Below are 26,390 nucleotides of genomic sequence, written 5' to 3' on the forward strand. Positions count from 1 at the left end.
GGGAGGGAGAACCAGGAGGCTGGCAGAGGAGTGTGGAGGGAGGGAGAACCAGGAGGCTGGCAGAGGGGTGTGGAGGGAGGGAGAGATAAGGAAACACATAGTATTTAGCCTGTAGTGCAACACACAGGAATGCAAACACAGATAGAAACTCCCATGATCACGTGCAGGGATACACAAACTAGATGTAAGGCCTAAAAGCCAGTTACTGTTGATAATGAAACAATGAAAAACCCACACATATGCTCACTCTCACTTACACAAACACACACAACATGCTCACTCTCACTTACACAAACACACACACAACATGCTCACTCTCACTTACACAAACACACACACAACATGCTCACTCTCACTTACACAAACACACACACAACATGCTCACTCTCACTTACACAAACACACACACAACATGCTCACTCTCACTTACACAAACACAAACACAACATGCTCACTCTCACTTACACGAACACACACAACATGCTCACTCTCACTTACACAAACACAACATGCTCACTCTCACTTACACAAACACACACAACATGCTCACTCTCACTTACACAAACACACACACAACATGCTCACTCTCACTTACACAAACACAACATGCTCACTCTCACTTACACGAACACACACAACATGCTCACTCTCACTTACACAAACACAACATGCTCACTCTCACTTACACAAACACTCACACATGCTCACTCTCACTTACACAAACACACACACACACATGCTCACACAAACACACACAACATGCTCACTCTCACTTACTCAAACACACACATGCTCACTCTCACTTACACAAACACACACACAACATGCTCACTCTCACTTACACAAACACACACACATGCTCACTCTCACTTACACAAACACACACACACATGCTCACACAAACACACACAACATGCTCACTCTCACTTACTCAAACACACACATGCTCACACTCATTTACACAAACACACACACAACATGCTCACTCTCACTTACACAAACACACACACATGTTCACTCTCACTTACACAAACCCACACACATGCTCACTCTCACTTACACAAACACACACAGTAAGTTCACCTACAAACACATTTGTATAAGTTGTAAGAGCCACATTCACCAAACGCAGGGAATGTTTTGTTTCATTGGGATATTTGTTTTTCACAACTCCTTAGAGGTAATTGCAAAGCTGTTTTTATTTTAATAACACTGGTTATTGACTATTAAAGAGAGAACTTGATTTATTGACATGCTGCAGTGCTCACAGTATGTAGCTGCAGGGACACTACTTCAATCATCAATGTTGAATTATTCAAATGTAATTAAACTCATATTCCCATGCATTCCCTTCAGGATCAATACTGATCAGTTCCCCTAATCTGAGGTAAAGTGTAATTAGGTCCAAATGTGTAATTAGGACCGCCATCATCGGCTCTCATTTAACCTCAGTTGCCCTCATCTCCAAGAAATCCAAACTGTAAAGAAAATGGACAGATTGCCCACTGGCAGACACATGCACATTCATGCATATATGCGCTGACACTCAGACATAAATACACACACAGACACTCCCTTAACTTCATCCTTCCAGAGCGTCATCATCCAGTCATCCAACCAACAGGCCTATGGTCTTCCAGGAATGAGAGCCAAGGCCAAACAAAACACTGGGCAGTTAGAGGCAGAGTCACAACCACACAGACTGCCCCTGTTCCTGGGTGAAACTATGTCTGACTGGTTCACTTTCAGGCTGAGCTGTAACATTAATAATGGTGTGCCATTTGAGTCCCCAAGTGTTAGGAATTGCCTTGCAAATCTGTTATCAGGGGCAGCACTGAGGATAAACACAGAGTATAACTCTGATGGATCCACATTCAATCCAATAGTTTGCTACTTTTGTTTTGATTTCAATCCGTAACCTTAACTTTTGACATCTAGGGGCCCTGTTTTTACAAAGTAAACGCAGTGCATCTGAGTGCAGCTGGTATTGCTACAGGATTGAGGGTATGTCAGAAACACTGTTGCTTTAACAATAGACAGGATTAGATGAATGGCCACATAGCCTAATGTAAATCTCAATGTCTACAGGATTGACTTATCTCAGAATCCGGGTTGAATGTCCTCAGTGCCAACCCCCTGACTAAAACAGCTTGTTTATCCTAAGTTGGGATTCCCAATGTCCCACATTGACACACAAACAAGACTGGCACAGTGGGTTTTGATAAGTAAATAAAGTTGTCAGCATATGCCAATCAGAATGGCTATATAATATAGTTGCATCAAGTTCTGTCTTTAATGTCTTGCCTTGGAATCAACTCCATTTCCAAGTATTTTATTGTTAATAGCCTTAAGAAAGAAAGTAACACAACTTAGATCTATCCCCTCTTTACTATACACTACAACATGCATGTCCACATTGTTATATGTTATTGCATTGCTTTAATACAGAAATGTCACATACAGGACATAAACGTTTTCAGTTTTATGTTAGCTATTGATAAGGCCTATTGAAAGTGAAACCTTGTAATGAAACAAAATGCAACACCTTGTATTAAATATATGCTTACAGACACCTTATTAACCCCAATTAGCATGGAATATTACAAACATTCAGATGATTCTTTATCAGTTATTGAACTCCCAATAAGCCAGATATAAGAAATTTAAATTATAGCCAATTGATTAATTTCAGTAGAGAGTTCTGCGACTGATAGTGTATTCAGCTTGGGCGAAGCAGTGGTATGATTTGCGCAAAATTGTAGAGGGAAACATGCACGCATCTATCAATCACAGAATGAAGTTCCCATTGTGACTGAAATGTCACTGATATAGCACTTAATGTATTTCCTTATATATATTTACAGTCCCTTTCCTCTTCGGTCTGGAGGATGCGGTCTGGATGATAATTCCCAAAAATAATTTCAAATTTTGATTTGTCAGACCACTGGACAGTTTGCACTTCACCTCAGTCCATCTTAAATGAGCTTGGGCTCAGAGAAGGTGGCGGTGGTTGTGGATTTTGTTTGTATATGGTTTCTTTTTACCATAGTAGAGTTTTTCTTGCTTTTGTGGATGCAGCGACATACTGTGTTCACAGACAATGGTTTTTGTAAGTGTTCCGGAGACCATCCAATACTGGCTTTCGGCCTTGTCCCTTGCATACAGAGATTTCTCCGGATTCTCTGAATCTTTTAATGATATTATGTACTGTAGATGATGAGATCCCCAAACTCTTTGCAATTTTATGTTGAGAAATGTTATTTTTAAATTGTTGCACCATTTGCCTGCACAGTTTATCACAGAGTGGTGAACCCCTCCCCATCCTCACTTCTGACAGGCCCATCCTGGAATGGTCTTTTAATCATGTTACTGACCAGTTGCCAATTGACCTAATTAGTTGTTTGATATTCCACCAGGTTACGTTTTTTAGCATTACACCATTTTTCCAGTCTTTTGTTTCCTCTGTGTCACGGTGTAGGGAAAAAAGCCGAAGGCAGATGCAGGCAGGAACAAAAATTGACATTTATTCGCCGAGGAGTAAAGATACTGGAATTACCACCAACACAATGATCGTTGACAGACTCTCATAACAAAATGATAACAAAACAAAATAAGCTGGTTCTAGGAATGGGGGCCTAGGGCCTAAATAAGATACTGTCCAACAGGTGCACAGCGCTAGCCGCGGCTTGAAGGAAATAAACACAATTGCGCATATAGGTGACCAAGTGACAACAACACTACCAGCTTACTAACAGCGTGACGTTTAGACAATACTAGACAACAAACTGGGGAGCTGAGAGAACGTACATAAACCCATTACTGGGGAATGGGAATCAGGTGAGTGTGGTAGATCAAGACAGTCCGCTACATTCAAGAGCACCCCGTTGAGAGGGGTTGGGAACGATGGTGACTAAAAGGCAGGGGAGGCGGACCGGCGCAGGGGAGGCGGACCGGCGCAGGGGAGGCGGACCGGCGCAGGGGAGGCGGACCGGCGCAGGGGAGGCGGACCGGCGCAGGGGAGGCGGACCGGCGCAGGGGAGGCGGACCGGCGCAGGGGAGGCGGACCGGCGCAGGGGAGGCGGACCGGCGCAGGGGAGGCGGACCGGCGCAGGGGAGGCGGACCGGCGCAGGGGAGGCGGACCGGCGGTGGTGTAAGAGGCGCTGCTCCGGGAGGAAACCAGACACTGTTTTCGAAGCGTATTGCTGGCATCAAATTCAAAGCAGGCACATATTTTTCAAGAAATAATAAAATGTCTCAGTTTCAATATTTGATATGTCGTCTTTGTACTATTTTTTTATTGAAAACAGGGTTTAAATGATTTGCATTCTGTTTTTATTTCCATTTTATGCAGCGTCCCAACTTTTTTGGAAACAGGGTTGTATGTACAGTAATATTGGACAGGTGCTGGCGCATTCTGTCATTCTGTCATTTCAATCTTTAATGCAGTATTAAAAAGATTGTTTCCAATCATGTAAAATCACATACAATTGCAGGAAATTCATTTTCGAAATGCGACATGGGGGATGTGTGCAATTCTGAACGATCCTAAATGCCACAATGTATCTATATGCAAATGTGATACAGTAGTAAAAAAAGGAATGTAGTACCTCAGAGCAACCCAGCTCACAATTTCTTTCTCACCTCCTTGTTTGTTCTGGCACCTGGTTGGGGGTGCCAGAACAAACAAAAAATGTTCATTGAGAGAGGGAAGGTTTGGAATCAAATTATGGCTTTACAGTTGCTTTTTTACGGCTTTACAGTTGCTTTTTTAATGCATATTGCGGCTTGATAAGCTGCTTTTCCGCTGTCAAATGTATGCCATTACCCGCTTTGGTTAAATATCCCTACCAGCGCAGCCTGAAATTAACACATTAGATCACATTATTTGGGACACACCTCAAATATGTTTATCCCTCCCTTCTGAGCACAAGTGAGCTAATAAAACACAGGTACATTTTCAATCAGTTGAAACAAAGAAAGCACTGCCATTAAGAAGTTGAAATTGTGTACTAAAGTGCTTTTGAGCCTAGATGTTTATTACCTATAGTTGTCTGTGTCACAGGGGAGACAATGTGGTATCATCCTATCTGTTACCCATAGCCCCTGTGTGTTTCTGGTGGCATCATCCTATCTGTTACCCATAGCTCCCTGTGTGTTTGTGGTGGCATCATCCTATCTGTTACCCATAGCTCCCTGTGTGTTTCTGGTGGCATCATCCTATCTGTTACACATAGCTCCCTGTGTGTTTGTGGTGGCATTATCCTATCTGTTACCCATAGCTCCCTGTGTGTTTCTGGTGGCATCATCCTATCTGTTACACATAGCTCCCTGTGTGTTTGTGGTGGCATTATCCTATCTGTTACCCATAGCTCCCTGTGTGTTTGTGGTGGCATTATCCTATCTGTTACCCATAGCTCCCTGTGTGTTTGTGGTGGCATTATCCTATCTGTTACCCTAACAGTAGCTCCCTGTGTGTTTCTGGTGGCATTATCCTATCTGTTACCCATTGCTCCTTGTGTGTTTGTGGTGGCATTATCCTATCTGTTACCCATAGCTCCCTGTGTGTTTGTGGTGGCATTATCCTATCTGTTACCCTAACTGTAGCTCCCTGTGTGTTTGTGGTAGCATCATTATTTTACTATGTCTGTCTCACTCTTGTGAATCCATCCTTATAAAACATACAGTTCAATACATATGTAGGAATGTGCAAGTATTTTGGTAGCATACTGTGTGTAACTGTCATTTTAATAAAATGATTATAAAAATCTGTGGCTGAATACAAATTGGAAAAGGGAGACACCTTCAGCACAGAAGCAGAGCAAATGTCTCCAGAGCTGTCTCTGAACAGGCCTTATTATCCTAAATATATTCTATATATTTTTGATGTTTTTAGTAATATCTCACAAAGTCTCACAACATGTAATAATAACCATTGATTTCTCTGAACTGGCATAACTAATAATGCACCAATTTCTGAGGTGTTCCCGTAGATATTTTTATCCTCATCAGAAACGTCTTGTCATTGGTAATAACTATTTAAAAAAAGCAAAAACCCCAGATCTTATAATTTTTTATTATAGACTGTTAAAATTGACAATAGTATGTTGAAAATGCATTTTGCTATTGTCTACAACAAATGTTAGTTACTTACTGCTCTGTCTTCAGCAGCAGTTCATGAGCATTGTGCCTGATGCCCAGTCTGGAACAATCAACACTCTTCCAAGAACTGGCTGCCCTGCCAAACTGAGCAATCAGGGAGAAGAGCTTTAGCCCGGTAGGTGACCAAGAACCCGATGGTCACTCCTGACAGAGGTGCAGAATTCCTGTGTGGAGATGGGTGAACCTTCCAGAAGGTCAACCATCTCTGCAGCACTCCACCAATCAGGCCTTTACTGTAGAGTGACCAGATGGATGACACTCCTCAGTAAATGGCACATGACAGCCAAGTTTGCCAAAAGGCACCTAAAGGACTCTCAGACCATGAGAAACAAGATTATCTGGTCTGATGGAACCAAGATTAAACTATTTGGCCAGAATGCCAAGCCTCACATTTGGACCCAACTTATCATCTGGCCAATAACATCCCTACGGGGAAGCATGGTGGTGGCATCATAATGCAGTAGGCTTGTTTTCTGTGGCGGGGACTGGGACACGAATAAAGATTCAGGGAAAGATGAACGAAGCGAAGAACAGACAGATCTTTGATGATAACCTGCTTCAGGACACTCAGGACCTCAGAGTAGGGTGAGGTCCTGGCTGACATAAATCGTTGTCCTTCCAACAGGACAACGATTAATGAGGAACAAATCTATCAAATCAATTTTAGAAAAAGGCTGTAATGTAATAGAATGTGGAAAAAGACATGTGAAGGGGTCTGAGCACTTTCCAAATGAACTGTATATATGTTTAATTCCACAACTTAGCACCACACCTAACACTCAACCAACTGAGTAAATAGATTCAGTGAATGCAAGCTAAACACGCATGGAACAAGCCCTGGAATGAGATCACTCAATAATAGTAGTACATCTGTCACAATACTGATTTCCTGTGGACTTCCAAAAGCTTGTCCTGGAGCTGGTGAACACTTAAGTGTTGACATCTATGTTCTGCAGTAGGTCCTGAAGGATCTTGCCTTCTACAGTACCCTGACACAAGAGTCACAAAATCAACGTAACCGGGTTGTCACCAGTTTGCAAGTGTAATCTATGTAAATCCACAACAGGTGCATAGCAACATGCAAAGGCTAATATGCAAACAGAACAAGATTTTTGGTATGAGCTATAACTGTTCATTATTTATTGGGATGTTGGATGTCTAATACTGCACATTACATTCTCTTGTTTATAAGTCTTAAGAATCCTAGCAAAACCCATTTTAAGAACAATAAAGAAATAGTAGGTTTTAGGATGATGTTAAGACTCTACCCAGATAACCTCTGAGCTAGGAGTAAAGTCAAACAATCTGAAGTATAACAAACTTGATTCAAATTGTTGCATATTTTGGAAATCAGTCTGGATGAGGCATTTCTAGACGCAAACTCAGACAGAACTAGCATACATAAATTAGAAAAAGACAACCATTTAATTGTTTGTTCTAATGGGATCTACATATAATACAAATGGTGTAGCATTCATCACATTCAGACTTGTTCTCAATGCTTTGATCTGAGCAACATTTCTCAGTTTTAATAAGATATTATATTTTTACTCTCTTTTTTCCAAATTGCATGATTGATTGGAGTTTGACTACCTTTACACTAAAAGCATAGCATCGGTGAATTCTCAGACATCTGTTCATGCCAAATTGCTTTGTCTGGAAACACAAGATGGGCTTGCCTTTGGGGAGAACAATGTGTTTGCTTGTTAGCTTTTAGATGTTTTATTTATTTAGATGCTCAAATCTGGCAGTGGCATGAACTAGATGCCTCTGGGACAATAGACAGAAGCCAAGTGAAACTCTTCTGTGTATTCACTCCCAGTCGGTGGTGCCTCTAAAAGCACAGTGTGCGTACACAGACACACAAACACAAACACAGAGAGAAACACTCACAAAGCCACTTTTCCCCCAGTTTCCATACTATGTATTTTAGTAGTGTCTAAGCTGAGACATTTTCACCCATATACACTTCATGCTTATTGCTTTGTATCACTGTGCATCCCACACGTATGAACCTGCGTTGCAGTTCACACGTGACAAGGTAAATAGATTTTCTGCATTTAGCCTCCCAGTCAAAAGGCCTATAATTGGCAGATTGAATAAACTTCATGGCATTTAAGCAGCTATTCATTTAATCCACTGATGGCCCTGGATACTTCCCAAATTGCAGCCTATTCCCAACACAGTGCACTGCATTTGACAAGAGCACGATGGAAATACTAGGGAATAAGGTGCCATTAAGGACACAGTTCTGAGTGCCTAGATGCCAGGCTAGCTCTTGCTGCAGTGTGCAATAATTACATGTTTTTTTGCTGTCAAAATTAAACGTTTGTTTCATTTTGTCATGACAACTAGTCAGAGAGGAGGAATAGTTATAGTTATCATTCATTTTGAGGAGGTATTTAAGTTGCAGATGCATAACAGCCATCACAACAAATGCATATGCATCAATAAGATCTCTTTGAATAGTATTGACATTTTTGCATAGAGATTAGGTCCATCAACTTGAAACAGTTGAAAAACACACACAAATATTTGTTTTCTATTAATGTAGGGATGTGAAAACTAACCCAGAAATTCATGTTCCCTATTTCCTAGTCCTAAACCAAACCCTTAAGGGGAAATCCATCACTAGACACTATTTGGGGAGTCTCTCTAGATAAGTATGTGTGATTGGAGGTGTTTCATACAAAATTAGGCACAGTAGTTGTTTTATTTTGCATGAGGAGCGCTCAACTAAAAACATCACTGGTTGATTGAGGCTGCCATTTGATCTAAAAAGGAATGAAGTCATGTTTTGATGCAATTATTGTGACATTGCTCAATTACACTATTTGTGGGTAGATATTGTTGTCCTTGTCCAATACAGCCATTGGATTTGTCTTAACAATTTCAGCCACAACATTCCAGGATAGCTTGACTAATTTTTTCTGGCTTATTAAAACATACAGCCTTACAGGAACCATAGTTACTTGTCAAATTGTGTTCCTACTGTCAAAACGTGTTTTTTTCAGTATGGGGCAGTACTTTTCTAAGGAACTCGCTTGCTTGTCTTTTTAAAATTGCTAAACAATGGCTGCTTCTGGTGATTGTAAATCCCCAGCTATGAAATTGCTAAGAATTTTGGATGATGTGGTTTCTACCAACAAAATGGGTACATTCTTGTCTTTGTGTCACAAGAGGAAATTCACAATGTTGATGGCATATATGACTCCGTTAATAACACATAAATGGACATAGGTAAATAGAATAATAGTCAAATGTCCCTTTAACCTAACCTTCACACCAACAACCTGTTCCTAAGGTGTAATGCCTGAATATAAATGTAACCCCAATCCTAAAATGTTGCCAAATTGTACCCTGAATATAACCCCTATGCTGGAAATGCCATTTTTCAACCTAACCCCTAAACCTAACTTAAAAAATAAATAATAATCCCCTCTTGGGGATATAGGAATGTAACCACAAGGTCAAATCTTTCTTGTTTTACTACCCTCACAGATTGTGGGTACTCAAAAGTGTAGTAGGGCAGCCCCCTCACAGATAAGGCAGGGGAATAGTCATGCCATTCTTCGGCTTTATATCATGGAGCACAATACAATCTTTGGAGTAAGGCCTACGGTAGCCTTTGCGCAATTGTCCAAGTTTATTTGATACATTAGAACATGTTCCAGGGATGCAGAAGCCTACGGTTTCCTGAATGGAATGCGTCCACGTGTTTCTATACCTTTTGCCTCAGCACTTAGTGTCCACTGTAGAGTGGCACACATCCACATTGAATTTAGAAACAGACAACGCCCTCTTCTTGCGCTTTGTAGAGTTGCAGCCAGAAAAACAGTGTATCATTCCAACGCGCTTTCTGAAGCTGTTTTCATGTCACTGTGGCTGCTTGTATGTAGACTCAGCCAATCTCTTTCTAATGACGCCAGCGAGGTTGGGCTCTGAAGGGTTTGATCATAATATATAACACACCCACCCAGTAAGAGCGCTAGACTAGTTCGACTGAGAAGTGTAACAGCCACGAACAAGTAAAAGCGAAAATATCTGCACCTGCCAAGCGGTGCACCCTACTCTCTGCTGTACCTTGGACGGGAAGACGGTGACGAGAGATTTTGATTTTGTTTCCAGGATCTGGGATTTTATCCTGTCATTGATAGCTAACCTGCTGTTAAAATCTCGTTGTGATTTCGTTTTTTCGTTTATGTTTTTTAAAGCACTATGTATGCATGCTGTTTTTTCCAAATCATTTCCTTGTCTACATTTTGTATTTTCTGAATTTGAATAGTCTTTTGTGTCCGACTAACAAGACGATCTGACTGCACTGACACGTTTTCTTCCTGAGTTTTGTATGCTCTGGTGACGGAACGGTGCATTCGATACCAAAACAATCTTTAAAATTCCCTGATATTACGATTAGATAGGCTATTGTTTTAGTGGTATGTTTAACAACGAGTTGAGTGCAGAATAGCGACTCGCTCTAAGGTGCCTGCTCTCCGCAATGAATCGGCATGTCCACTTGACTGAATATGGAGAATTCAGTATTTTCTAAAAGACTAGCACTGTGCGTAAACATGGAGTTTCTGACATAACACGGATTATGTTGGGAATAACCACAGAAAATCTCCAAATGATCTACACTGCGTTTTTCCTACATATTTTACATTGCCTTTCATCAATGTCGGTGTTATTTCACAGTTTTTTTGGTTTGCTGATTTAACTACTGAAAGTGTATTCTGTAATCCTATATATCAAGATGATATTGTTTCGTAAATTTCGAGTTTTGATACTCATGGTATTTTTGGTCGCATGCACCATGCATATTATGATAGACTTGCTCCCGAAACTGGAGAAACGAGCCGCAGGACCGGACACCGGCAACGGTGGCTGCCAGTGCGCTCACATCCCTAGCGAGGAGGTCGGAAGCTGGGGGAAGCAGCGCATTAGGTCCGCGGTGGAACCGGGTTGGCCTGACAAACACACACTGAGAATCCTGCAAGATTTTAGCAACGAGCCAAACTCAAACCTCACGTCTCATTCCCTGGAAAAAATCACTGCGATTGGAGAGAGATTGGAGGCTTTCAAACGTATGAAACAGTTCGCCGGGGCAGCAGATAACCAGAAGACGCTCATCGGAGATGCAAGCGGGGGTAAGACGGTATCTGTGCCCGTTGTCTCCCGGCTCGCGGCTCTGTTTGAGCATCCTTTATACAAGACTGACCTGCCGACCATCACGGACGATGACACCTTGTTCAACGTCAATACTGACATCAGGTTCTATCCGAAAGCAGCGGGAAATCAAGAATGGTAAGCTGGGAATGTAAAAATACAGGAAGTCAATGTGAAATATTGAAAAGTGCATTCGTTGATTATTGTAGGCTACTAAAATAACAGTTATTTAAATGTAACTCATTTCTGACTATAAGCTTATACCAGCCTCCAGGTCCGAATCCGAATCAGCATTAGTCAACCTTTTTCTTCGCTGTGTGCATTTACATATTTTGAGGTTTGTACTTTGTGAGATATGTTGTCGTAGGTACGGACAGAATACGTTAAGTTGGCATACTTGTATATACGATAAGTAGTCAGTAGAAATGCTGTTGCAATTGTCCAGCTAATTTAACAGAAAATCAGTAATTTCACTTGCTCTTCTGCATGCTGTACACAGTTTCACACAAATAGGCTGGTCTACATGTATACAGTACATATACCTGACTTCTATGCTTCATTGTTGCATCGCGCCAAGCTGTTCTCAAGTTATTAGTATCTTTTCTCAATCCTCTCCTATCACTTCCATCTATCTTCATTTCTCCTAACACTCCATTCTCTTTAGCTGTCCATCTATCTATTAAACTCTTCCTCCCGTCCTCTTTTTCTAAATAGTCCACTCATCCAACCACTCTCAAATAATGTCCACTCATTATTGGAAACTGGGATTGTTTACCTTCAATAGAAATACAAACACCTGATTTTTCTATGTGGAATTCTACATTAATTTGCAATGCTTTGTTTAGACACATTACGAAGAATAGACTGAGTAGGAGTAAAAGGGGGAAAAAATTGTATACACCCAACCAAACAGTTATATTGAAATAGTAGAACATTCATAAAAAAAAGTCTAAAAAAATGATGTTCAATGATGATACAACCCTCTCGGATAGATTATTTGCCATGGTTCAATGTTATATCTAAAACTATTATAGTGGTCCCTTTTAGCTCCGTTAGTAGAGCATGACACTGTCAATGTTAAGGTTGTGGGTTTGACTACCACGGACCCAGGTCAAAATAAGTAGAAAAATGTTTGAATTTAGGATTGTAATTCTCTCTGGATAAGAGATTCTGCAAAATTACAGAATAATGAATATTTATTAGTTCATGGTCTTTGATATTTCTCTATTATGTTATTACATTGTAATATTTTGTAGATGCATTGTTTGCCAATGTATTACTTCTATAAAGATTCTGTTAATTTTCATTCATGTGAGAACAACATATTGATTGGTGAGTGACTTTTTTGATGGTGTGCTTGCCATTATATGGAGGTGACATTGATTACATGGCTTGAGATTGCTTAGAAATAAATTGTCTAACTTCACTATTTGACATCTAAATAAAACATCAGCAAGCTTCCTTGATATTGCATGTAGGAATATCTCTACATTTCTGTGTCATATTTGATTGGATTAGTAATATCCAATGCAACTGCTTTAGGAAAAAACAGCATTATTCGGTGTTACTTTTTTGTATTCCCCCATCCTAAACATACAGTTTCCTTCCATTGTTAAAATAAAAAATAAAACCAAGTCAAGAGAGCATCCTATAAACCCCATCAGCCTACAGACACATTATGTAAAGTTCATTAACAGACTGAGTAGTACTCATCTCCGTTACCAAGGAGTCGTACAAGGACTGTCTCCTCTAACTCATCCTTTTCTTCTCTTCATTACCCATAGGCACAATGAAGCCAATGCGGAAGACGATGAGTACCCACCCACAGGGGACGTGACAGCCGACTCATACCCCAACTGGCTTCGCTTCCATATTGGTATCAACCGCTATGAGCTCTACTCCAGACACAACTCTGTCCTGGATGCCCTGCTCAAGGACCTGGTCACCCAGAGGATAACCAGTGTGGGTGAGTCGGAGGAAGAAACTGCAATACCCAGATTTGTTTTATTGTATGTACAGTGTCTTTGGAACATATTCACACTCCTTTCACTTTCTCTGCAACTTTTTGGTGCTATAGACTTAATTTATGATTCATTTATGTAATGCTTTCAATCTACACACATAATGTCAAAGTGAAAACAAGTTTTAAAAATGTGTGCTGAAAATGAAAAACTGAAAACTGATGTATTTAATGCACATACGTATTCAGACCCTTTATTGAGTACTTTGTAGAAACATCTTAGCAGCTTCAAGTCTTCTTGGGTATTCCTCTACCATCTTTGCACACCTGGATTTGGGCAGTTTCTTCCAATCTTCCTTGTACATCTTCTCAAGCTCGCTCAGGTGGGGAACGAGTCAGTGAACTGCAATCTTCAGGTGTCTTCACAGATGTTCCATGGGGTGCAAGTCCAGGCTTTGGCTGGGCCACTCCAAGGCACTCCAGTGTTGTGTTTGCTGTGTGCTTGGTATTGTGGTTACTGTAGATTGATGGCAACAAATATATCCTTGTAATCAACTCTAAATTAAGTCTACAACACAAAATTTGGAGAAAGTGAATATGTATGTTATGTATGTATGTAAGATTAGATGTATTGTTGGGAAAATGTTGAGTGGGGTTTACTATGTAAGCAGCCTACTATATTACCAGGCAGCATCAATCAACTGGAGGCCCTTGTAACCAGAGGCATAGAATTACTGGGGGATGGGTGTCATGACCCCCCCAATATACAGTACAAATCTATGCCGTTGCTTGTACCAAATAGTAAAGTTAGAAAGGGATGAACCCAAATTCATGAAACAACAGGTAATGAGCTATATTACGTGCAAAGCAATATTGGATTACAGTATTTTTTCATTTAATTTAATTTAAACAAAATAATATTTTTAACGAGAGTTATATTTTTCTCAAAATGAAAGTCGTGAAAAGGATCAGCATATCTCAAATAAAATAAAATATAATTTACATAACAAAATCTTAAAATCATTAAATTCAAAATCTATTTGTTGTTAATCTCCACGGGGAAAAGCAAAGGAACCACTAATTATAAGAAGCAAATGGTTGGTGACCTTCATAAATCAGGTAGTAAGAGGTTCAAAACCAGTGGTACACTGCTAAGGCAATCAACAAATCCAAGAGCCACAATATTTTGCGGTTATAATATAATATAGATCCAGCAATGACAATATAGATCCAGCAATGACACCAAACACACTTTGAAAACTTCAATGAAATGGTTAATTGGCCACACGTCAGTCTTCAGACTCAAGCAATAGGAAAATAAGCTGTATTAACTAATTGTCTAAAATCCCTTCCATTGTGTTTTCCGATCTCATAAAAGATATTTGATTTCCTTGAAATATATTTAATTTTTGGAAACTCATTATGTGTTGTTTCTTTTATATAGCCTTTTTTGTTTTTTTGTTATCAAGTGGGTTGTGTACATTTCTTTAGGTGAGAAACCATGAATTTGCAAAAATGAACAATGTTCATGCAAAACAAATGTATTGAAATGTAAACAAAAATGTATTTGCAAAAAAGTATTCTGGGAAATATGACTAAGGCCCCTCCCGTATCTGTGGATAACTCCATTGGTAGTAGAGTGAACCACTAAAATATGTATACTGTGATTTCAATTATCCTTGATTTACTGAGCAGTTTGACTATGGAAAATAATCTGTCAGACTGTAAAGCAATTACCCAGATTGCTTTGGTGACATTATGTGGCTGTCACAGGCCAAATGGGTCACCTTTTTGAGTGCTGTTCCCAAAAGAGATCTACTGCTGCAATTAAAAATTGCCTGGCTTCCTCACTGAAGAACCTGAGGTCTGCCATATCATGAGCCTTTGTATGTGTGGGTGGATGCGTGTTGATGCGTTCATGAGTGGCTGTGTGTTTGTGTTGTCTGTATGTGTGTGTAGGTGTTTTTTGTGTACTTGTTTAAGTGCAAGTGTGCTGGTGGGCACGTTTTTCTCTGGGATGCATGTATTTGCAGAGTCGTGGTGACATTGTCAAGTTCACCACCCACCATCTTATGCTGAGCTCACACGTGCAACATTGTGCTTGTTTCCTAGTCTGCCCTGCTCGTAGATTGTGAATTCTTGGCTGGTATCCAGTCATTCACAGCTTGAGAGGTTTAGTCATTCCTCCCGTGTCTATAGCTAGCTACCTTGTTTAAAAAATCAAAATAATTGCCATACCATTTGATTAACACTTGATTTCCCCCACATTGTTATCAATATTCAGTTTAGTTAGCTGATGCTCTGCAGAGAGAGGCAGAATGGTGGTGGGAAGATCTGCTGCATCTAAAACCTTTGACCCAGTCCATCTCTTCTTCAGTCTGGAGTTACATTTGTGTCAGGCCAGCAGTAGTCTTGCAAGGCAATACCTCCAAATCTTGTCATCCCTTCTTTGAAGTCTGGAAATAACAGTTTGAACCTGTCACTAAGATTTTTATTGGATGTTCACTTCCTCCCCACACATGCAAGTTTGTTGTTTGAATGCATGGTGCCAATTGTGTTTACTTATTGATTTTTTTCAAACTGATATAAAATACTTAGCAGAGTTGCTCCATATGCTTGCTTAAAACATTGCAGAAAATGGATGGAGACATTGAATTCTGTTTTTGGACAATTATGCTCTATTCACTAAATTGAGTCAATGAAGCCGCTACAACTCCTCTGCTTAAACACTGTATGGACAAAAAGAAAAACATTGCCACACTACAATAGAAGGCTATAGGTATTATTAAGTTATTATTTAATATAAGCATGTAAGATACATCACAATTCTTATAAATCAGTGCTGCTTTGAAAAGATAGTTTAAAAAGCTGCCAATTACTTCAAACTAAACTAAAGCTACTCCAGTTTAATTAACTAAAGTTTCTTTGAAGAAGTAGTTCACTGCATTTAGTTCACTACATTTAGTTCACTACATTTAATTCACTACATTTATTTCACTCCGGCGCCGCTGAGACTGGTAAAATGAATCGAGCTAGCTAACTAGTATGTTGATCCCCTACACCTTTAAGGTCTGTGCACAGCCCTGCATGCTTGGGCGTATGCATGTGCATGGTTTCTGTGCATGCACGTTTTAGTACAGTATATGCGCTGCGACAGCAAGTGACAAAGGGAAGTGACATGTAAAAAATGCTCGTAGAGGGTGTATTTATTAAAAATAGAGGAGGATGTGGGGAAAAACTCAGTGAAAAGGTAACTCACTGGGGCTGGCTGAGGCAGCAGCATCTGGGGCGGTGTTGGAGGTATGGGTGGGGACTGGCTGCCTTTCTCTCTCTTAAGCTTCCGTGTCGGTTGGGCAATGCTCCATGCAGGGCGGCTGCGAGTTGCATCGCTTTCTTCTGGCCTTCTGCGGCTTATATTTCTGATCCTTGGCCGCTGGCATCTTCAATAATTTAGGATATAAAAAAAATGAAAAGTGAATTGGACTGGCACGCTGATTCCTTACACTATTACATTTTCTCATTTTCTCACTAGAACTGTGAGTAAACTATGTAGAATTTTAGCGACCATGAAATAACTGAGTGATTTCACTTGTCCTTGTCTGCCATTGCTTATTTAAGGAGACATTATTGCGTGTCTTAGTGATGTGGATGGAAGAGAGTGAGAGTGCCGCTTTTCCATTTGACAACTGAAGTCAGTGTGCCTCCTGCTGACCAATAGAAATTCAGCATTTTCAGATGTGTTTTTTGTAGACACCCAAAATAATTTCTGGTGAGTCAGGGTTTTGAAACCCTATCTTTCTTCTGGGTTAGGGTTAGGTATCAGGTCCCCACAAAAAACAAATGTGTGTGTGGGATTGAGTGAGAGAATGAGCGTCTGAATGTACCTCTGCATGGAGAACAGCTTTGTCTATTCAGCCTGGATCAAAACAAAAGAACACAGGGGACAGATATCGAGCAAAGTTTCCACTTCAGCATTTTTCTTGCTGATAATGTTTTGTGGGGCTTGTCTCTCTGTAGAGCAGCTATGGCCTTTTGCTCAGTGTGAAGAGCATCTCATAAATCATAGCAGCCCAGGTGTGTCTGTACAAGTGTGTTTGTGTGGAGGCGAGTGTGCATGTGTGTGTGTGTGTGTGTGTGCATATGCACATATGTGTGTGAGTGAGAGAGTGAGAGAGAAAGAGAGAAAGATTTTTTTTCTTATTCATTGTCATTCATGAATTCATGGGGCTCAGATGGAGAGCATAATGTAGATGCCATAACTTTTATAGAATGCAGAATATAGAAACCTATTGGTGGGCCTGAAGCAACCCGTAGGCTACAGTAATCTATCACTGGTATCAATGCACCTCCAATCAATCACGTTGGAATTTCTACATCAGGGATTACCTTTTGGAGTTGGTCGATTAGATCAATGCTACCCCAATCAGTGGGTTGGGGGGTGGGTGGAGGGGGGTGGCGATATAAAAAAAGTATGAAAATATATGCCCTCATTACTTAGAAAAAGAGCATAAGAGTGTCTGCTAAATAATGACTAAATGTTCCAAATTGTTTTCATTTCAACAGACATCCACTAGTAGCCAGACTGACATAATGTAACAGCCAACCTGACGTGTTGTCCATTCATGGGCTATTTATTTTTCAAACTCCGAACAGAATAAATCGAGTAATTACCTGGCATCGCGGCAAGCATAAATTCAGGAAGTGCATTTAAATTTATTTTTTTGGACATGTCATTAAACACTGTAGCCTGTCTAAGTGCTCTTTTTCATTTTACTGCCCAAGGATGGCACAAAATCAAAGTGTCTCCTGGACACTACTGGGTTCTGAGATTGTTCAGCCAAACACACAACAGTTTTTACACATTCAATTAGCTTTGATAAGATTGATTTCTGTCAACGTCCGGATGGTGTTTATATATACTAACATGTTAGCCTCCATCTAGCTGTGTTGCTCCGTTCGTTTTGCAGACTTGTCATTGTGACGGTCACCATGTTGACTGACAGATGTACAATAGTTGTGTTACAAGTCAGTTTCAACTTGCTCCTTACTTTCATCTGTTGGGTGCCTGATATAGCAACACAAATGTTAATTTCAGCACCCAGAAGGGGCCCATTAGCATTGTCCTGTAAAAGTAACGTGAAGAAATACCATCATCTTTTTGGTGCAACTGCTTTTGTCGGGAATCCTGATAAAATCTAAAACGAAACATTGTTTCTCAACAAGTTCAAAACACCTGAATGTGTCTCATTGGTCCTGGATGGGAACTTCAGAGTGGAAAGTTGTAGGGCCTAAAATTACAAGAAAGATTGTGAATGCTTAACATTCTGAATGGCATTTAATTCTGCTACTGTTCTGCAACCCAACTTAACAATGTATGCCTAGTTAACTCCCTTTCAGCTTCCTTTGCTCTGACACACTGAAAAAGATGGCTAGAATGCTTTCACTGGCTAAAATAGACACTTAGACTTACTGGAGTCTGTCCTCTAATAGTCAAGAAATGATAAGAAAAAGTGAGACCCAGCAAGTGTAGAATGGAGAGACCAATCAATGAGACTGAGAAAGAGAGGGAGATGGAGAAAAAGATAGAAAGCAAGCAAAAAAAAAAAGATGGAGGAAAAGAGTGCAAGGGAGGCAGGGAGTAAGAGAGATGGAGAGACTGAGATAGATAGCAAAAGACAGGAAGAAGAGGTTGCAAGCAGGGGGATGACAGTGGATACACTCCACTCTGACTACAGGGCTTGTTTGGATTGGGATTAGGTAGAGCTGCAATGTGGTGTAATATGCTCACGTTAATGCGTTGTAATAGATGGCCAAATCCCCTGAAAGCCCATCCATTATGACAGAAACACAAGCCATTTAGACAGTCCTCTCAGGCCTTTTGTTTGACAGATAATCAGTAAGAGTTTGTGAGCATGTCTGATTTAGCTTGGCCCAATACCTCCGTGTGAAACAGAGTGACGGAGTGGTTGCCAGATCTTTTGGGTTTTTCTTTCTTTTTTTGTGATGTCCAATTGGCTATTATGGCCTTGCATCATTGCAACAACCCAAGCTAGTTCAGAAGAACGGTCCTCTGATTCACTTCTCGCCAAGCCATTCAGTTTCTTATCACACTGCTCACTCAACCAGGAAGTATTTGCTAGTGCATACATGCTTCGAAGAGAGCGCAGGTCCAAATCTTACAGGGTTTTGTAATATTCTCTTTACAAAGTATTTAAGGAGGTCGGTATATGGATTTACCTGAACTGTGGTTGCAAATGTTTACTGGATTAGATCAGATTTCTTCATATTTCTCTTAAAAATTATCACTGTAAAGAACTGAAGCAAATCATTTTGTAGGAACTCTTATGAATATCACTATTATTGGGAGTGCTTTTACAATGCTTTAACACATATTCAAAGCATAATAAATAGGGGTATTTATAGAGTGTGTTACCAATTGCTTTCATCAAGTATGCATATATATATTTTTTTAAACATGCTTATGAGTGCTTTGGAATTGTGCATGCGTCTGTGAGTGTGTACTGGCATGTGTGATCACGTGTGTGAGCGTGTGTGTGTAATTATGCTTTTATATGCTTGTAATGTATGCGTGCAGCGTGTGAAAAAAATAACAATCTGTTTGAAAACGTATTTCAAATACTGCTTGTCTCTGCATGACTGTGCATGGGCATGTCTCTGTATCTGTGTCATCGTAACCAGGATGGTACCGTATATTAACCTCTTTGTCTTTTCCTTTTCCAGCCATGAAGTCAGGAGGAACTCAGCTCAAGCTCATTATGACCTTCCAGAACTACGGACAGGCTCTGTTCAAGCCCATGAAGTGAGTATAAACCATTTGTATGAAATGTAAAAGGCTCAAGGCCGGATTATCTGAAGTCACCTCATACTGAAGAAGGTAAATACAGCCAAAGCCCTTGTTCCATTTGCAACATTCATGTTATCATAATACATCACTTTGCTTATTGATCTCTAAAAAACCTTTTCAAACCAAAAGACTATATCATACTCCCTCATCTAAATGTGATTAGATAATACTTCCTGATGTGAGAGACTTCTTTTTGGGCCAATTCCGTTTTTAATATCACACCTCCATGTAAGCACACTAGGCAGTACTGGTGCACAGGTCAGTTGTTTTTTCACCCACACAGGCCCATAATTCCATATTAGCGATCCGCAACTGCCAGACTATATGGATGAAGTGAAATTCTTAAGCCCACAGCCGACCCTAAATCTGGAAATATAGAAAATGCTGCTTGTTTAGAGCAAGCACTTTAGACTGTTTGAATGACAGAGGCATGACCTGGCAGCTGAAATGCAGTTTACTTTGAGAGGCGAACTATGGCCCAGTTCTCTAGTCCTCATAGATTATAACAAAACATGTGTGAGACCTAGACGCTTAATCTAACCAACATTGTATGACCCTAAACCCGTAATTATGGGGACTGCAGGTTATGTGAGTCAATGATTGCATCACTACAGGGCAGGTAGACCTGTCGGAGTGAGCTCTTGGTTTCTGGCAGGGCACTCCTGTGCCTGCAGTGCGTCAACATGAACTTAAACAAACATCTGCTGTTATGTAGATTCAGTGGAGGGGCGCTTCAAAGTTTTTCACAACAGTAACCTAATATGGTGAGTGACAGGTTCCACACTGCCACGCAACCACTGAAGAAATAAACAACTACACATACTGCACGCAAAGATCAATGTTTTCTTCCAAATTCACACTACTTTTAGAGTAGGCAAAATGAGCTGGTAGTTATTATTAATATTACAGAACAACATTTGCATCTAAAAAATACAGTGTGGAGAACAAGTATTTGATACACTGCCGATTTTGCAGGTTTTCCTACTTACAAAGCATGTAGAGCTCTGTAATTTTTATCATAGGTACACTTCAGCTGTGAGAGACGTAATCTAAAACAAAAAAACTGAAAATCACATTGTATGATTTTTAAATAATTTGCATTTTATTGCATGACATAAGTATTTGATCACCTATGAATGAACTGAAGAGAGCTGGGACCATAGTCTCAAAGAAAACTTTTAGTAACACACTACGCTGTCATGGATTAAAATCCAGCAGCGCACGCAAGGTCCCCCTGCTCAAGCCAGCGCATGTCCATGCCCGTCTGAAGTTTGCCAATGACCATCTGAATGATCCAGAGGAGGAATGGGAGAAGGTCATGTGGTCTGATGAGACATAAATAGAGCTTTTTGGTCTAAACTCCACTCGCCGTGTTTGGAGGAAGAAGAAGGATGAGTACAACCCCAAGAACACCAATCCCAACCGTGAAGCATGGAGGTGGAAACATCATTCTGTAGGGATGCTTTTCTGCACAGAGGAAAGGACGACTGCACAGTATTGAGGGGAGGATGGATGGGGCCATGTATTGCGAGATCTTGGCCCACAACCTCCTTCCCTCAGTAAGAGCATTGAAGGTGGTTCGGGGCTGGGTCTTCCAGCATGACAACGACCCGAAACACACAGCCAGGGCAACTAAGGAGTGGCTCCGTAAGAAGCCTCTCAAGGTCCTGGAGTGGCCAAGCCAGTCTCCAGACCTGAACCCCATAGAAAATCTTTGGAGGGAGCTGAAAGTCCGTATTGCCCAGCAACAGCCCCAAAACCTGAAGGATCTGGAGAAGGTCTGTATGGAGGAGTGGGCCAAAATCCCTCCTGCAGTGTGTGCAAACCTGGTCAAGAACTACAGGAAACGTATGATCTCTGTACTTGCAAACAAAGGTTTCTGTACCAAATATTAAGTTCTGCTTTTCTGATGTATCAAATACTTATTTCATGCAATAAAATGCAAATGAATTACTTAAAAATCATACAATGTGATTTTCTGGATTTATTTTTTATACCGTCACTCACAGTTGAAGAGTACCTATGATAAAAAGACTTCTACATGCTTTGTAAGTGGGAAAACCTGCAAAATCGGCAGTGTATCAAATACTTGTTCTCCCTACTATATCTGACAGCATTTATTTTTATTGGTTTTTCATTTTGTTCGTAGTTATGTTTGGATTCTGTGATCCCGTCCATGTTCTTCACAGCCTGGAAATTAAAGGATCCCAGAGACTATATAATAGAGAAATATATTTTACACCCTGACCTGAGAGAGCCTGTGTGATTGTGCCTGATGTGAGAGACAATATGAAACTCTGTGATGTTTCTTTTTTCTGTGATCTTTCCTAGTGGAACCATCTGTGTTTTATTAATTAATGAATCAACAGGTCTACATGTTAATTAAAAAGAGAACTTGTTTCTTGAACAAAAAATCTTTAACTATAATGCGTGATGCTGATGAACAAGCTTTATTCTTCTGTGGTTGTTGTCTCTGATTGATCAGAGCTTACACTGATGTTGGTAGAAATGAGTATGGTTCGCTGATATACTTTATGGTTCCCTGGGCCCCACACAAGATCTTTTACAAAAACACCAGAGGATGCAAGACATGACTGTGCTGAACAAGAAGACAGCCAAGTAAGTAACTGAGATTATGTGCTAAAACTGGGAGTTTGGTCGGTTTTAGCACATAATCAGAGTTACTTACTTGGCTGTCTTCTTGTATCATTAAGCAATTACAAACAACAAAGACTCACCTGGCTCTGGACTAGCTTTAAGATGGCTTTAGCCTAGCTTTTGGTTAGTGTTTGGCTAGATTTTAACTATGAGTTTCGCTTGCTGTTAGTTTTGCCTGATTGGCTTCTGCTGTAAAAATATCCCAAATAATGAAAAAAAAAATGATTTTCTATCATTATTTGAAACCATCTGATAGTATTCATATTTCCTGTGAAACTCCTCGAGGGAAGTCTAGTAGTGATCTTATATAACTGATTGATATGAAAAGCCCAAAATAAATCCTATTCAACTGGTCCCTATAAACATCTTATAAGTACAATCATGATAAAAATCCGAAAGCATTTTAAAGTCAGATGAATTGGCACTCTGCCTACTGATATACTCTGCCTAACTCTGGATATTTCTTGCATGTGAAAAAGTGATGATGTTGTGATAATGCTTTTTAATACAACTTGAATTAAACCCCTAGTTTGTAGTGATGTGCAGTAAATTCAGTAGTTGTGTAGGCACTTAAAGCCAGACCGGCTCACAAATAAACATACATAAAGGCCATGTTCACCATACAACAAAAAGCTCAACCAAACACACTGAAATTGACAATTCACCATTGTTAAGATAATGTACAAGATCAGAGTTCTAGCTAGACTAAGTTGTACTCAGGGTGCTGTAAGGGCAGAGTGCTAGCTAGACTAAGTTGTACCCAGGGTGCTGTAAGGGCAGAGTGCTAGCTAGACTAAGTTGTACCCAGGGTGCTGTAAGATCAGAGTGCTAGCTAAACTAAGTTGTACCCAGGGTGCTGTAAGATCAGAGTGCTAGCTAGACTAAGTTGTACCCATGGTGTTGTAAGATCAGAGTGCTAGCTGGACTAAGTTGTACCCAAGGTGCTGTAAGATCAGAGTGCTAGCTGGACTAAGTTGTACCCAGGGTTCTGTAAGGTAAGAGTGCTAGTTAGATACTGAACTGTATTGGTCCTTAGACCTGACTCACATCAAAGCAACTTTGAAGTTGTGTTTTTTTTTTTTTTACTCGATGCAAATGTGTTTCCAGGCGTAGAGTAGGAGCGATGTAGGTAACTCCAGAACTCTGACGCCTTGCCAAACTTTTAACAGATACATTTGTGGGCTTCTTTGAAACTTTAAGAGAGCTAAAATATTTGTGTGTATGGATTTAGATTTTATGGCAGGGGTCGGGAAAACTTCAGGAACAGGCAACTCAGTGCTTAAGGTATGTGGAGTGGTGTTAATAAAACCTACTGACTTGAATCAAATCGATTTCATCACTGAGACATTGGATGGTCTAGAACTCGGAAGACTAATTGAAGGAATCCAATTATGTTCACATTGCTGAGGCCTCAATAACAGTGGCGTGACTGTGGAGGAGATAAGCAAGGAGGGAATTCCCACTCATAAACATGGTTGGAGGAATCAGCAGGGAATCCAACTATGCCTGAAGGGTGGTTTGGTTAAGGTCTTCATTATCCCATATAGCCCATTGCGATGAAAGATGCACGGAGTGCATGTAGGAGAGGATGGGAAATCCGGATGAGAAATATATTTCAATCTTGGACGGACAGTTGCCGCTGCCAAGGACGTGTACTCCGGCAAGAAAAGAGGAAGTGGGCGAAGATACGGAAGGGATGATGGGTTCATTAAAGGGGTTCGGAGGGAGTGTATGTAAGCTGGTGGACAGAGGGACGGGACAGAACAGCGATTACGGCATAGAAAGAAGCAGTTCAGTAGTTGGCACTGTCAGCCATGGAGGGGGTCCAGGCTTTGTATCTGTGTAGCTGCACAATGCCAGGGCTCATCCACCAGGGTGCCGCTCTGCCACGCTGACTCCCTGTCCTGCCTTTAGCCTGGCATCCATCATGGCCAGTGGATACCTAACCTGTGCCAACCAAAGCTGGCACTGCAGATTTTAGGCATGGTATACAGGCGATGTAATGTTGATGTCAAGTTAATTGGATTTGTCAGCAGGGAGGAAAGGGAAAAACATTCGCCCACAGAAATGCAATGACAAAATGCTAATAATGTACTTCTTTCATTTGTGACAATAGTCACTTGGTGCTAAATCAAAATGGTTGACACACTGAATGCTGAATAAACAGCTGGGGAAATACTTTGATTTATTTGTTACGGAAGGCAGAGAAGTCATTTTATCTTCAGGCTAGTCTGTGCACATAGGTGTGTTAGACACACAACACACTCACACATGAGCTGTGTATATATACAGTATTTGTAGGACATTTGTAGTGTGTTTGTCCCTTCTTGGCTCGCTGTGTCCTTGTATGTATGAGCTGTCCGAGCCCCAGGGAGTCTACAGTAGGTGTGACCTCACTTATATCTAGTTTACATGAAATCAATGAGAGATGACATGGTTCTTCTCTTAGCCTTGCAAGGACCCCATCACAGTGTTTTCCCATGTTGGCCTCTTTAATGCCTGCACTAGAGAAGGCTGCTGTGTTTTCATCAACTATCATCCCTATCTCTTTCTTCCTGTGCTTTGCCTGATGTCAATCAGGGTCTGACTTTGCCCATGGATCTAAAAATCTCAAATGCCTCACTTCCTTTCAGATAGGAAAGACTGAAGAATGGAATATAACAGTGTAATGGAGGCTGAGAGATGGAATCAAATGTTATCCATCCGTCACCCTTACAGTCTCTGTCCACGGTCAGATTAATCTGTATTCATATGGACTGATAGCATGAGATTGATTATATCAGGTTTGTAACTGTCAGTATTGATCTCTGCACATTATTCTGGTATCAGTCCTATTCAATGTTCGTTTTGGTAGTTTGTTCTGGCTTGAATATTAGTATGTTACATACCAGAACAACTTACATACATGATTGCTTTAATCCATTTAGGACTTATAGTACTCTTTTTATTGGGGAGAGAGGAGGATTACGTGCCCATGATGAAATTAGAACCAGATTGGAAATGTTGCTAGGACACTGGGTTAACATGATTACTCTTAAAGATGAATTTCACCATAGCTCACCTACTTACTTAATGTACTAATTACTCTTTTTAGGAATGATACATTGTGTGATAAAAATACAACTTATCCTCAATGGAATCTAGAAAGAACAAATTAAAATGTTTCTTAATTTCTTTTAAATGCTTTCATTTGCCTTATGCCAGGACCAAATTCCCCATATGAAACTACAACAGGTGACGTAATTGAGAAGCACATTCTGGATATTAATGGCTGGTTATCCTGCTTATACAGTACTATATGAATAAACAATAGAATTAACACACACTTAAACTTCAATATCACCATTAAAGATCACTTCCAAAACATTCTTGATCCAACTTTAGTCTTGACAAGATACCATTGTGTTTGCTTTAAGTTAGTTTTCTATCTGCTAGCTAACTAACCTAAAGGAACAACAAAGACATTTTAATATTTACCACGATATGGGTAGGGCCAGGACTGGCAAGAGCAGCAAGCACTGCCCTAGTCTTTGAGATTATGGAAAATGTTGACACCTTGTACATTTATCAGTATATCTGCA

General features: G+C 40.3%; 1 protein-coding gene across 1 annotated transcript in view; it reads left to right on the forward strand.

Moving 5' to 3' along the window:
* Positions 1-10,168: 10,168 nt before the first annotated feature.
* Positions 10,169-26,390, forward strand: part of fam20ca (FAM20C golgi associated secretory pathway kinase a) — a 70,027-nt gene continuing 53,805 nt past the window's right edge. Inside the window, exons 1-3 of the mRNA XM_010874224.4 lie at positions 10,169-11,464; positions 13,111-13,292; positions 20,028-20,106. Of these exons, the coding sequence (XP_010872526.1) occupies positions 10,914-11,464; positions 13,111-13,292; positions 20,028-20,106 (812 nt within the window). The 5' untranslated portion in view covers positions 10,169-10,913. The remainder of the gene's footprint in view (positions 11,465-13,110; positions 13,293-20,027; positions 20,107-26,390) is intronic.

Source organism: Esox lucius, chromosome 11 (genome assembly GCF_011004845.1).
Source record: "Esox lucius isolate fEsoLuc1 chromosome 11, fEsoLuc1.pri, whole genome shotgun sequence".
NCBI classification, from domain to species: domain Eukaryota; kingdom Metazoa; phylum Chordata; class Actinopteri; order Esociformes; family Esocidae; genus Esox; species Esox lucius.